General features: G+C 39.8%; 1 protein-coding gene across 2 annotated transcripts in view; it reads left to right on the top strand.

Moving 5' to 3' along the window:
* Positions 1-15,614, top strand: part of masp2.S (MBL associated serine protease 2 S homeolog) — a 38,208-nt gene that overhangs the window by 5,187 nt on the left and 17,407 nt on the right. Inside the window, exons 3-6 of one of the 2 annotated variants that reach the window (XM_018226781.2) lie at positions 2,850-3,027; positions 3,527-3,649; positions 7,628-7,821; positions 9,138-9,285. In XM_018226781.2, the coding sequence (XP_018082270.1) occupies positions 2,850-3,027; positions 3,527-3,649; positions 7,628-7,821; positions 9,138-9,285 (643 nt within the window). 2 annotated transcript variants of the gene reach the window in all.

The raw sequence follows: 15,614 nt of genomic DNA, 5'->3' as shown, positions 1-15,614 counted from the left end.
TTAAGTATTCACTGGACCCTTACAAATATATTTCAAATCAAATTAAGATCCAGTTATTAGGTGATCTTGGTACCACAGGCCCAAATAATCATAATAGGGGGGCATAGGAATTAAGTTTTTGGCACTTAAAGTGGTAGTCAACCTTTAAATAAACTTTTAGGGGCACATTTACTATGGGTCAAATATCGAGGGTTAATTAACCCTCGATATTCGAGCATCGAAGTTAAATCCTTCGACTTCGAATATTGAAGTCGAAGGATTTACCACAATTCGTTCGATCGAAGGAAAAATCGTTCGATTTTCCTTCGTTCACAAATTGCCAGGAAAGCCTATGGGGACCTTCCCCATAGGCTAACATTGGTGCTCGGTAGGTTTTAGATGGTCGAAGTTTTTTTTAAAGAGACAGTACTTCGAATGGTCGAATAGTCAAACGTTTTTTTTTTTTCACTCGAGCTAAGTAAATGTGCCCCTTAGTATACTGTAAATCAGTGATCCCCAACCAGTGGCTCATGAGCAACATATTGCTTACCAACCGCTAGTTTAAAGAACTATAAAAATTGAACACCAACCAAAAAGTTGCCAAGAACAGGCAAATTGTCTATAACTAAGTTATATGTTAACAAAGACAATTACATACAATTTTTACATTCTAAAGAAAGAGAACAAAACTATCGCAGAAGTGTTTTTTACCTACTGATCAGAGTGAATTTTATTTCTCAAAACATGTTATATTCTTGTGTATGTAACACCTATTTGGCTGTATAGCACACAAATAGTTAAAGAGGTCCAGCTAAGGTATGAGCATGGGTTACATGTGACCTACACTACAGGGCAGGGCCTTCGCCAAGTGGAAGCTTTCCCTTTAAGAGGTAGTAGAACTACACAACACAGGCAGGTTAAGTGCTATAAAAGATAGAATGGACGCCAGGAGGTTCTTGGTGAAACAAAAGGTGGCTGTTTATTATGCCTAAAGCAAATGACCACAGGTTTTACTCACGGATGAGTGGAGGTGATAGTAGTCAGTAACACAGCAGGATGGTTATGTACAAGCAGATCACACAGGAACAACAAGATGATTATCACTCACAGAGAAATCAATAGTCAAGTGTACATCAATTCCCATTTGACCGACGTTGCCAGTGAGGGGATCGGGATCAATCAGGTAGGGTACAGGCAGTCCTTTGCTAACCTAGATGCCTATCAACTGAGTTCTCTGCTCTAAAGGCAAACAAGCCTTGTGGGAAGCTACTCCCTGCTATCAATCCTCAACTCTTGCTGAGTAATGCTCTCTGTCTTACTCTCTCTAGAGAGTCTATAACAAGAACTAGTCTGTGCTGACTTATCCCTCATTCACGGGTTGCCTGGTCTCGACTTAGATCTCCAAAGGTACAGGTCCCTTTGGGCGTGGATGGCATTACTGGGGCCTTGATGATCCCAGGCTCAATGGGAATCACCTAGCAGCATAGCACCAGGAGCCAAAGAGGAAGAGGCCACTCCCTGCACAACACTATATAGCAGTGTGGCAGGAAATGGTATTACATCCTTTGTCCTATAGCTGTAGCTATTACACTTAAATGTCATAAGGGCTTGTGCCCAATAACAAAAGCTATAAGGAACTACAAAGAAAGGTAGGGAATAAACTCTATAGGGAATAGCAGATCCTATAGGTCCCTACATGTACTAAGATTTTAAGAGCTTGTGAAGGATTACTGTGTGTTTATCTTACTAAAGCATGAAAAGTAGTACAAGCTCAATGTTAACAGAACAGGTATCGGATCTGTTATCCAGAATGCTCGGGCCCCTGGGTTTACTGTATCATATTACCCCTCTTTCCTACCTTTAACAATGGCAAAAAGTAGTGGTGAGCCACAAACAGGCAAGTGAGGGGGTGGGAGAAGAGGGATTGGTTGTGCCAGGCCCTCCAAATGTTTTTTTTTGCAGGGGACCTGGTACCATCAAGGTATGTTCCTGAACTTGAGCCTTTTACATGAATAAATCTTTTACACTCATAAATTTAGTACGTCAGTGACTGGAAGGACATTAGTCATTAAGATAGCATTGCTTAAACACCATCATTCTTCTGTGCTGTAGACTTTGACTAAGTTATCATTTGTACTGCTGCAGCACCTGCTGAACTTTCTGCCCCCCCCTTTTTTTTATTTCACGGTCTTGTCCTTCTGATTGCCCAAGGGGAGTCAGGCCTTGCAGATTAAAAAAAAGTGATCAGCACAGGTAACTGCAAAGCCCTTTTTCAAGGCAAATTGAGAGTGAAGGTCTATCCTGGGTCCCACCCCACCAGCATGATACAAGTAGCAACCAATCCCCTGCTGTCTTGTCTATTGTTTTTAAATAATACAGTTGCCATGTACTGGATCTAAAACAGTAAAGGAGATATATAGACGTACATATACATTGTGTATATCTATTCAAAACATAAAATAAGAAATAATCATGACTACTTAAAGACTTGAAGACTTGAAGTCACAAGTATGGATTAGATTGATATATTTTTGGAGACATTTGGATCCTTAGACTTTGCATTTTATATATCATTGCTTTCTGCAGGTTGTTATCACTCTTCTCCATAGTTGTCGGACAACAGTGGTACGCATAAAGTCATTAATTGAGGTGGACATATATTATTTGAAGATTAGAAATATTAATATCATTTGTTTTAAAATATCTAATATTTTAAGAATATTCTGTTTAAAATAAATTAGAGGTAATCCTGTTTGTGCTTTTTGACAGTGCACTATAAGGTAACTGTATTTTAAATAAATGGGACATTTTGTGTTGAAACTATTCCTTCCATCAGGACACTCAATTTCCATAATACTGTTTCCTTACAGCTGTCTTCAAAGGGAACTGAAGTGGCACATTTCTGTGGTAAAGAGAGCACTGATACAGAGAAAGCCCCTGGAGACTCTGTATTTTACTCTCTAGATAACAAAATGACTGTCACCTTCAGAAGTGATTACTCTAATGAGATGGAATTTACTGGTTTTGATGCATTCTATTCTGCAGAAGGTATGGCATTAAAGTAAATGTAAAATGAATAAACTACTGCTTGATTTGCTAAAACAAATATTTATGTGCAGTTATGGGGTCCGTTATCAGGAAACCCCTTATCCAGAAAGTTCCATATTAAGGGAAGGCAGTCTGCCATAGACTCCATCAAATAATTTACATTTTTGAAAATGATTTTCTTTTTAATAATAAAACAGTACCTTGTACTTATTCCCAACTAATTTATTCTAATTCATTCTTATTGGAGTCAATTATAGGAAGACCTTTTATTCAGAAAACTCCAGATCACAAGCATTCTAGATAACAGATCCCATACCTGTACAAGCAATAATGTGCTTTTTGTTCTTAGCATATTTTATTTTTCTTACATTTGACTATATAACGGCTCTCTATGGTGAAAACTACTGCAACAAAACTCCCTAGACCACTTGAAATATGCCCACAAGTGTCACAATTCTATAGTAATAATGCTCTATTGTCTTTTTTATTAAACATTCAGACATTAATGAATGTAAGGAAACCCCAGAATCCTGTGATCATTTCTGTCACAATCACCTTGGTGGATTTTCCTGCACTTGTAGAGCCGGTTTTACATTACATAGCGACAAGAAAATATGTCAAGGTGGGTAGTAAAATGTTTTTTTAAGTTCTTTTTGTGTGTTGTGTGGAAATAATAATTTGTATATATTGTCTGACTTGTAGGGAGTATTACAGAGATCTATAATAAATGCTCAAGGTAATACAGTATAATGGGTAATTATTCTAGTTAAAGGGTTTCTCTTGGTTGTGAACAGCTTTTCATAATCAGTATTTACTGAATAAAACTAAAGTTACAAGTAGGAAGTCACTAGTTTTCCTAAAGGGGATATTCTAAAATTCTGCTCTTTGTGGCAAATTTTGAAATGCCAACTGACCATTCTGCTAATTACAAATACTAGTAATCCACCCCACACTTACAAAATAAAAACATCTGAACAGTTAGGTGTGGCCATACTATTATTGCTCCACTGTGCTGTACAATGAATGATGTATACCTCTAGGGTTGCCACCTTTTGGCTAATGCATTACTGGCTGGCCTGAGGTAGGGGTATGACAGTTGTGCAAAGGGGTGGAGTCATGCTATCAGGATCACGATTGAACGGGAATATGTGAGTTAAGAGAGGGGGAGCTTGGATAGGGAATTTGGGAAAGATCTGAGGTGTGCCAGGTTTAGAGTATTAGTCATTACTAATTTACCAGCAGGTACATTACCAGTAAATTTGTAATACCAGTCCTGTCCTTGACTGGTATTCAGGCCTTTGCCGCAAATCCGGGCCTGCTACTATTTTACTGGCTAGGCTGATGAAATAATGGCCATGTGGCAACCCTATATACATCAAATGTACAAGTTACATACAACCCTGTTTCCATAAAAGTTGAGACACTGTAAAATATCAATAAATAAAATGGGATGCAAATCACTTAAATGTTATATTTAAGAGTGAACAGTACACAGTGTCGGACTGGCCCACCGGGACACTGGGAAAAATCCCGGTGGGCCCCAGTCCTTGTGGGCCCCCAAGACCACACTCTACCCTATTTTTTTGCCAGCGATCAGACTTGAATTGTGCGCTATGCTCCGGTTTTTTGCTTTGATTGTGCGCTCCGATAACTATGGGCCTCACACGCTGCTACACTACTCCGCCTGGCAACGCTGCTCTTATCTTCGTATTTTGCTCTGGAAAGATGAGCTTGTTTCAGCTGTGCGGGATGATGTCACTTACTGACCGGCGTCCATCACGTGGGGGGAATCAGAGAGAGGAGCGTCAAGGAGGGATCGGCTGGTGCGATAGGTAGATCCTGGCCGCATCTGCCTGTGCTAAATTTCAATCCGCTGGTCAAGTTGGGCTGCTGGTGGTCTCTCTGGGATTCTCTTTCTAGCATTGCTGCTGGCATCAAATTCAAATGAACACATATTATTTATAAAAAAAAATAACATTTCCCATTTGCAACATTTAATATGTCATGTTGTTTTCAACTAAATATAGGGTTTATATTATTTATCACCCCATTCTCTTTTTATTTACATTTTACACAGGGTGCCAACATTTTTGGAACATCTCGTGCTCACCTACAGTACTAAGGCTCCAGCAAAATTACTAGTAGTTATTGCTAGATGTCAGCCCACTAGTCAGTTAAGTTAAATTGCTTTGTAAAAGTAGTTAAGGGAGATTATATTGTATTCCCAGTGCAGTCATCTTACAAAGTTTGTATATATATATATATATATATATATATATATATATATATATATATATATATATATATATATATATATATATATATATATATATATATATATATATATATACACATACATACATAGGGGCAGATTTATCTAAGAGCGAATTTAGAACTCACCACAGAAAAACTCACTACTTTATATTTATTCCTTTATATTGATATTTTTAGAAGCATGATTATCAGTGGGTTAAGATTAGTTAGTTAGAGTTAGTTAGAGTTTTTAAATAAACTTTTAAAAATCCCATAGGAATGAATAGATAGTAAGTTTTACTGTGGGGAGCTCTAATTTCACATTTGAATTAGTCTGCCCCATAGTGTCCAGTCACACTTATTTTCTAAAGTTTGCTCACCCCAATCAAATTACATGTTTTGGCAACTTTCTGAGCAAGATTAAGGGGCAAATTTACTTACCTCCGAAATTGCACCAGCGACGGTTTCGCTGACATCGCAACACTTTTCCAGGTGTAGATTCGCCAGGACAACGCTAATTCATGAAAATCCGTAGTTGCGTCCAGGGTTCCGAATGCTTGCGAAGTTGCGCTACAGATAATACGATAAGCAGTTCGAAGTTACGCTACTGATGCATAATTATCAGACGACGTGAAGTTAGAGTACAATGGACATATATGTTGCAGTAACTACATTACACTACACAAGGCCAGGGAACCTTAATAAAATAAAAAAGAGGTGTTATATTGCCCTACACATGTGCCCATTGTATAGTTTAGGTGCCATATGTTAGGAAATGTAGTGGGGAAGGAGGGAATCCAAAAAAAAATTTACGATCTTTTTCATCCTGTAAAGAGTAAAAGTCTACATGTTTTTTGGGACTTAGAAAAATGTCCAACTTTTTTTCGAGGAACTCCTATCTACTCTATTGCACTTCGCCTGGTCTGCAGGGCCGGATTTAAATAGCTGACGTCCCTAGGCCCACTGGCGTTCGTCGCCCCTGTCCCCTCCCCTTTATTCGTGCAAATTTTCATCATCTGGACTGGAGCAATGGGGATTGGTGCACAGGAAATTAAAAAAATTATTGTATCTCCAGCGCATCCCCAGTGTTTATGAACCAATGTGGGTGTGGTCGGGCAGCATGCCGCCCCCCTAAATCCCTGCCGCCCTAGGCCCGGGCCTAGGTGGCCTTTCCACAAATCCGGGACTGCTGGTCTGAGGTAGGCAAATCTAGCCATTAGTTAGTCACTTCGCCCTTTAGTAAATTTGACAGATTTGACAGATGCGATATATGTAAGGGACCCCACATGCAATTATAAAGGAAAAGCAAGGAAAAGCAAAGCCTGATTTACTTTGGTACTGACAATATGTTAGGCACATCCATTTTTTTCCCTGGGCCGGAAATCTTTTAGGAAGGAACTGCAACAGCCCGGGTGGGGGGGGGGGGGGATGCAACACTGCCACCATTAAATGTGGCAATGGATTTATATTAAAAAATGTTACGCTACTGAGTATGTGCAAGTCTAACTCTGAAAAAGAGCACTGGCTTGGGTAAAAAAAAATTTAATTTACTGGGTGATGCCTAATATATTGGCACCCCCAGTGAATTGGGGTTTCCTTTTCTTTTAAATCAATAGATAAATACATTATTTAATGCTATTAAAGCTCATACCAATGGGGAGAGAACAAAGTGCAAAATGTCGCAGGAACTCATGCTTGAGGCCTCCTTCGACTATATAGCCATAAAGCCCACATATTGCTCTAACCCCAATTCTAGCCTTCACTATGATTGTTTTCCTAACACTGTGTTTGCTAGATATTATAAAAAGCTCAGTCACTACAATCACAGTGTTGTTAACTTCATCTGAGAAAAAGCAACAGTATGTCCTGCAGCAAAGCACTCTGCATGCAGTTTAATACAGGGAAGATTATTAGAAAGACCACACCCTGGGGAGGAGTGTGACTTTCCATGTTTAGTTACAATAACTGTTAGAGGTCCTGTTTGAATCCATTGTTACAGCATGGAAGCCTTTTTAATCCAGTTGTTAAAAAGTGTGAGCAAAGGAAAGGAAGTAGAATGTTTGCAAAAATATATTATGTAAATGGTAATCAATAGCAGCTGACCTAAAGTAATTCATATTGTGCATAACAGTAAATGTTGCTGCAGTCTAATCCATCTGGAGGCCATCAGTGTTCAAATGTTTACTTTGGTTCATGTGTTGTTTAACAATACTTGACGAAGGGAGGTGTAGACCCCCAGAAATGTTGTTCTTTGAGGCTCAATAAACAAGTAATTGCTCAGCGTGAAGTGGTGAAGTGCTATGACCTTCCTTGAAGTATATCGTTTAACTATATTTCTCTGTCTCAGCTAAATGCCCTGATGCGGTGTACAAAAGATCATCAGGTACAATCACAAGCCCGGATTACCCAGATGCCTATCCTAAACTTTTCAACTGTAAATACAGGATTCTTGTTGAGGAAGGATTGTACATTATTCTGAAGTTTCTACACTTCAATGTGGAATTTCATCAGGATGTTCCATGTCCTTACGATAAACTGCAGGTGAGTGAAAACTGCTAAAGAATACAGTGCAGTGATTTGACATTCATTTGAATTAGATCTTTTATTTCCATTTGACTAGTATAATGAATATGAATGGTGCCTGGAATTTATGTAATTTTCATGTCATGACTTTTGTGTGGAAGTACTTCCCAAAGTGAATACCTTATGCTTTCAATGTAGTTTTCTAATGCACAGAGTAAGAGGTGTTCAGGGCCCACTGAAACTGGCTTTCTGGCTGCACAGTAAAACAATTGAATGCATAGGGAAAAGGTAAGAGTTTCAAAAAATCTTGCACAGCTACTTGTTTCTCTGACCAGGACCCCCATGAGATTACAGGTGGTACTGGGGAAATTAGATCCATATAGGCTCAGAAAGACAACATTTGTTTACAATTTGTGGTTACGTTTATTACATTACATTCTTGCCAGTGGGTAGGCATTTCAGGGTGATTAGTCATTTTGGCGCCTAACCTCCCCATGTGCCACCACCCTTAAAGGGGAATATTCAAACTTGTTCAACATGAGTGCAATGTACAGGTATATGGACATAATTTTTAGCTATTCTTTTAATTACACAAAAAAAATATGTTTTCTTGTTATTTCTTGAACTAAATAGGGCAGGCATGTCCAAAGTGCGGCCCGGGGGCCGAATGCGGCCTGTCTTCAAATTTACACCGGCCCTCAGCCTCCATCATGAAATTAATAATAATGCGGCCCGACCAGCACAGTGCAATCGGGAATCGCTTAGCTGTAATATTTGGGCACATTAGTGAAATTATCTGCCACTTGGTCTATACTGCTGCCTGTGCGTGGAAGGTGTTAGCAATAGACACGTACTAGCACATAGTGATGCGCCGCTCTAGCATACTTCTTTAGGGCTGAAGGTGTCAATAGACGTACTGACGTGCCAGTACAGTAAACTACATGCCAGTGCATGTCTATTGCTAACGCCTTCAGCACACAGGCAGCAGTATAGACCAAGTGGCAGATCATTTCACTAATATGCCCAAATATTACTGCTACAGCTAGGCGATTCCTTGTTTAAATGAGTTAAATGATGTTAAGGCTGAATGGTCGGCCCCACACATTTTCACCTCACCAAATCTGGCCCTCATTGCAAAAAGTTTGGACACCCCTTAAATAGGGCAAACAGGGAAATCAAAATGTATCCATGTTTGGAGCTTGCTCAGCAGATAATTGAATTACCAGTACCAGGATAAACCCCCACTGCTAAAACAACATAATAAAAGGAAAACTTAGTGGGTTGTATACTGGTAACCTCCTTATCTATGTGTAACATTAATGATTATTCTTCAGATCACAGCAAAAGGGAAAGAAATAGCCCTGCTCTGTGGCGAAACAATACCTACAGACATAGAAATCCGCAGTAATGAAGCTGAAGTGTTTTTCAGTACAGATGATTCTGGCTACCACACTGGATGGAAGATTCAATATACCACAAAAGGTTAGTGCAGGGTTCCTCAACCTAGAGCAAAAGATTTCAAATTCCACTTGATTTAGTAAGTAGTAACATGAATAATTTAGATATCTAGCAATTAGTTACTGTATTTAAATAACTCATAGCACATATTTTTGTAATTTTTTAATTTCCTCTACATTTTCATATTCTTAAAGAAATAAAGCTCTGAGCCTCATCTAAACTCCAGGGAAACTTGATGGTTTCATGATGGTGCTAGAGAACCTGGTATTGTACACAATGCAAATTGTTATCTAGATTTCAGCATAGTTTCAGAATAGTCTCACTGTGAACATTTGTGCACAGGATGGTACCAGAGACCTCTAGGAAACTTGTAAATAGGGGCTAACTCACCAATGTATTTTATAGACAGCCCCTTACTGACCCTTTTTGCACTACACAGTGTTGGACTGGGGGGACACCAGGAAAAAAACAGGTGGGCCCCCCCAGTCAAGGGCCTGCTCCCTTCCTGGACCATCAAGTGGAAAGTTAAGGAGAGTAATTGGTACTAATTGGTACGGAGTGGACGCATCCGTGGTGGGTGGCAGATGCTTGGAAATGGGCGCTTTTGTTTACCAGGAAGGTCCTTGAAGTCAGAGCCCTGTTGGGCCCCAGATGTCCCAGTCTGACACTGTCTGTACACTCTTCTTTCCTCTCCTCTCAGCTTTGCCATTGTCACTTTTGCTTTAATTCTCTAAAGCTTTGTACAGGTTTGGGACCTGTTATTCAGAATTCTGGGAACCTGGGGTTTTCTGGATATGGGGTCCTTCCATAATTTGGATCTCCATATCTTAAATCTACTAAAATTCATTTAAACATTCATTAAAACCTAACTGGATTATTTTGCCTCCAATAAGGATTAATTATAGTTTAGCTGGGATCAAGTATAAGGTATAGTTTTATTTATTTTATTGAGATGGAGTCAATTGTAGATGGCCTTCTTGCAATATGGAACTTTCTGAATAATGGGTTTCCGGATAACAGATCCCATACCTGTATATAATGTCTATACAGTGTGTATATTTTACCAAGAACATTATCCATCTCACATTCACTGAACATCCAGCTCTAATCAATTCTCACTGGAGATTCATTGTTTTTTTTTTTTTTAAAGGTTATGTTTTATTTGCTTTAATAAACATTACAAAAAAGAAAAAATTATAGTAATATATCAATAAACATGTGTACAGTTGAAACACGTGTCACTGGTCCTGAATAATTTGCTTTTAAATGTTGCAGCTTAGATTGAGGTTTAATTAACATCAGAAGTCATTACGGGTACAATGTAAGCATATGTATTATCCGGTTGCATGATCATGTCTGGGTTGCACGCCTGGGCCCATTTCCCACCAAGGACTCCATATCTTTTGAAATTTATCTGCTGTGCCTCTTGCTTCATGGGTAAACTTTATTTTGGGTATAGTTGAATCAACTAGGTTAATCCAGGAGTCCTTTGTGGGAGGTGTGGGTCCCATCCAGTGCATAATCACACATTTTTTAGCATAGAATAATAATGCTCTAAACCTTAATCATAAAACAGACAGTGGGTACAAGGTGTTCCACTACACCCAGGAGACACACAGTGGGGGAGAGTATATGTGGGAATTCCAGTGTGTTCGCTAACAAAGCTATTATTTGCAACCAGTAAGCATTTATTATTGGGCAATACCAGATCATGTGTAGAAAATTGGCTTCTGGAGTTCCACATCTGGGTCAGGAATCATTGTCCTTCTTACCCATTGCCTTTAGTTTAAGCGGGGTGATATAGAGTTGATGGGACACCTTGTATTGTATCAGTCTATCCCTTATTGCTATTAAGCTTTTATACATAATTTCTGTTGCTTTGTCCCAGTCATCCTGGGACTGTTGTTTTAGCAGTGGGGGTTTACAATTTGTTCAGATTCGCGTATGGCTATGGCTAGAGGCTCTATGGCGAGGGCAAAGAGAAATGAGGATAACGGGCATCCCTGTTGCCTACCTCTTGCCAGTTGGAATGGATCTGATATCATGCCGCTGACCCTGACCCGTGCAGTTGGACTGTAATATAACAGCTTTATCCATTTAATCAGGTGCGCTCCGCCAATGAGGCGAGCTGAGGCGCTCGCCTCAGGCGGCAGCGCCAGATAAGTTTCCAGGGGCGGCAAAAAGCCGCTCCTGTCACTTTAAAGAGCCGAATTTCCGGTTTTGAAACCGGAAATTCAGCTTTACTAGTGCGAGAGAGCGCAGTTGCGCTCTCCGCACTAGTGTTTCTGCGAGGGGAGGGGTGGCATTTAAGGAGCCGCCTCAGGCGGCGTCTTCATTAGAATGGGCGCTGCATTTAATGAATTGGTCACCCAGGTTAAATCTGCGAAGAATCTCCCATAGTTTGGGCCATTCTATTGAGTCGAAGGCCTTAGCTGAGTCTAGGGAGGCTACTGCTCTGGTCCCCACATTGGCATGCTGCGTTTCAATGTTAGTATATAATCTCCTAATGTTAATATTAGTGGCTCTACCTGGCATAAATCCCGATTGATCGGGATGGATCAGGTCTATTATATAGTGTAGTGTCTCGTGGCCAAGATTTTGTCAAGAATTTTGGTATCAGTGTTTATAAGGGAGATTGGCCAATATGAACTGCACTGGTCAGGGTCTTTACCGGATTTTGGGACCACAACTATAACTGCTTCACTAAATGAAGGGGGCAGGGAAGAGATTCATGTTTAACATTTTAGTAAAATGTAATATTATGTTTGTTCTGCCAATAAGATATTGAATATGAAATACATTTCAACCAGTGTGTTACACACCCCCCCCTCTGCATAGACACCATTGTTAGGTGTCATTATAATAACTTACATGTAAAAAGCCATCATCATAGATATATACATTCCCTCTATTCATGTCAAATCAGTTTTAGATATTTGTAATGTTAAATAAATCAAAGTGTTCCATGAACTTCTGTTTTCATTTAAAAGATTAAAGATTATTTGGGATTTGTTAAAGGAACAGTTCAGTGTAAAAATAAAAACTAGGTAAATAGAAAGGCTGTGCAAAATAAAAAATGTTTCTAATATAGCTAGTTAAACAAAAATGTAATCCATAAAGACTGGAGTGAGCGGATATCTAACATAACAGAACAAACCACAACTTCCTGCTTTGCAGCTCTCTAACTCCGAGTTAGTCAGCCACTTTGGATGCTGGGTTTCATTTGGAGGGGTTGAACTTGATGGACTTTCAACCCGATCTAACTATGTAACTTTAAGGGGTTCACATGGGACATAACTGCTCAGTGAGTTTGCAATTGATCCTTAGCATGCAGGTCAGATTCAAAAGCAAACAGTTATGACCCATGTGGCCCCCCTCAAGTTTCTGGTTAGTTACTGTCTGGTAGCCAATCAATGGAAACCAAGAGAGTAGTGTTCGGGCTATTATGTTAGACATCCAGTCACTCCAGACTTTATACATTACATTTTTGGCTAACTAACTATATTAGAAACTTTACCTAGTTTTTATAATGAACAATTCCTTTAAATATCCATATTTACTGTTAAGTCTGTCTCTAAGCGCAGTAAGGGGCAGATTTATCAAGGGTCGAATTTCGAAGATAAAAATACTTTCGAAATTCGACCATCGAATTGAAATACTTCGACTTCGAATATCGAAGTATCGAATTTATTGAATTTATTGACTCTTTACTTATTCTATTTTCCTTTCCAAGTGCCAATGGGTTTGCATTTTTTTAGCAGGGCTAAAAATCCCAAACATCGCCAAACGAGCAGATCTCTCTGTGTATGGACACATTAAGAATAGGTTATAGTAATAACCAAGACTGCAGCCCTTCACCCTCTGCCTTCTCCCACTTTGTGGTGCTCCCAGGGACTAGATAAAACAATACAGTTAGATTCTTTGGGAGCAACTTCACCAACTATCAATTTTCCTTGTCTCCAATCAAGAAGTAACTATTGGATATCTCAACAAAGAGACCTAATTTATCACAGTAATTTATTGGATTAATCATTATTTGCACTCGTCCCTTTATATTTATTTATAATGAATTAATGTTGAATTACATAGCAGTGATTAAAAAGCATGTGGCACTTTCCCCTTTAGTTACAATTTTAGCACCCATACTAGCACTGCAAAGGGACTACCTGGCGGGTGTCCCCCCATACAATGCCAAAAGGATTTAAAACCAAGAAATCCCTGGCTTCGAAACGAAAACCACCGCCACCTGTCTCACCTTCTCCACCGCGCCTGGCTTCCAAAATGGCCGACACGGCAGATTCCTCACTGCATACTTCCCCTTAGTCTGCATGGGAGTCAGACCAGCTGGACTCTGAGCAGGGGGGCCCGCAGACATATTTGGGCGACGCTACCCTGATAGGCCGATTTAAACAGCTAATCTAAGCAGAATTGGCTACGGTACCTGATAAAATCACAGAACATGTGATGCAGGTACTCAAGGAGCTGGGTAATCGGATGGTCACGGTGGAGGATAAAGTGGACGAAATGGTGTCCAAAGTCAACCTACAATATCAAAATTGCAAATCCAGTTACAGGACCTGCAGGATCGGGTGGAGGATGGAGAGAACAGGTCCCGTCGCAAAAATATAAGGATCCGGGGCCTTCCAGACTCTATATCTGATCTACAATCGGAGATTCCTATTCTGATCCCCAACCTTCCTCCGGACCAACTGCTGATGGACAGAGTACACAGGGCTTTTGGCCCTAAACAGCAGGGCGGCCCTCCCAAGAATATTGTTGCCAGGCTCCATTATTTCAAGATGAAGGAAGCCATCATGAGCGCGTCTTGCGCGCCAACATTGGATTACAAAGGCTATAAATTTTCTCTATATGCCGACCTTGCCTCACTAACTATTCAAAAGCGCAAACAGATGAAACCGATCATGGCTGCCTTCATCTCCCACCGGATTCGATACAGATGGGGTTTCCCATTTAAGCTGCTATTTTTGCATAAGAACAAGCCCTACACTATTGCAACCCTGCAGGAGGGCAACACCTTGCTCACTCAACTAGGGATCACAAAAGCAATGCCATCACAAACCTCCTCCTGCCCGGCATCTCCTGAGGAAAATAACATAGCAAGGCCACTTTCACCACTATGGCAGAAAAGCCCCAGGAGCAACAATGGGAGTCTTACCTGACCAGTTGGTAACTATACAGTTTGAACTCGCTATAATTATAGCCTTATGGGCTTAATGTTTGTCAATTTGGGTCCTTCCAGGAACTTTACCCCCCCATTGGTAACTTAACCGATAACTTATTGTGGTTAAGGGTTGAGTACCCTACTGTTTAGATTTTGGGTGACACTCTCACCTACATTAGGATGATATGTTTACTGTTTTTGGATTATTATGTTTTTGATAAATGCTGTTGTGTTTGTTTAAAGAAAAGTATGGTTTGGGATGTGGCTAGATTTGGTATGGAGCAACACCGTTCACATGTAAAATGGTTTTAAATTGTATTACCCACAATGTTAAAGGTTTTAATTTGCCCTCTAAATGATCCCTAGACATGAGACAGTATACCAGAATGAGGTCAGATATTCTTTTTATTCAAGAGACCCATTTCTCTAAATCTTCCGCACCAAAATATTTCCATTATTCTTACCCCCAATTTTATTCAGCCTCATTGGATAGAAAACACAGAGGGGTGGCCATTTGCTCTCATAGGCGACTTAACTTTAATCTTCAGTCATCCATAGTTGACCCAGAAGGGAGATACTTAATACTAATCAAACATCTCCAAGATAATCAAATTACATTAGCAGTTGTGTATGGCCCTAATGAGAATCAGACATGATTTTATAAAGATTTTTTTAAACTTCTGGTAGAGGAGAGCAGAGGTCAAGTGATACTGGGTGGGGATTTTAATGAAGTTGTAAATCCTTCCATGGACAGACATCCTTTTACCCCAAGTCACAAAAGCAGGGGCAAACATAGTTTTGCCAAGCTATTAGATCAATACTCATGGGTAGACGCTTGGAGAGAATTTCACCCATTTAAGAAGGATTACATTTTCTACTCCTCTCCCCATAATTCAAATTCCCGTATAGACTCCTTTCTGTTACATAAACCAGCTATCCCACTGATCCTGAATTCGGACATAAAATCCTGCCCATGGTCAGACCATTCGATTGTGACCCTCCGACTAGGTAATTTAATTAATGTCCCAAACGAGTTTAGATGGAGGTTAGACGATTCCTTACTATCCTTCCCAGCCAACATGGAAACAATCACTAAAGAACTGGAAAATGATTATAATACCAACAGTACTCCAGACGTTAGCAATTTCACTTTATGGGCAGCCCACAAAGC

Source organism: Xenopus laevis, chromosome 7S, assembly GCF_017654675.1.
Source record: "Xenopus laevis strain J_2021 chromosome 7S, Xenopus_laevis_v10.1, whole genome shotgun sequence".
In the NCBI taxonomy this organism is placed as follows: Eukaryota; Metazoa; Chordata; class Amphibia; order Anura; family Pipidae; genus Xenopus; species Xenopus laevis.
This window is presented reverse-complemented; position numbering and strand designations above follow the sequence as displayed.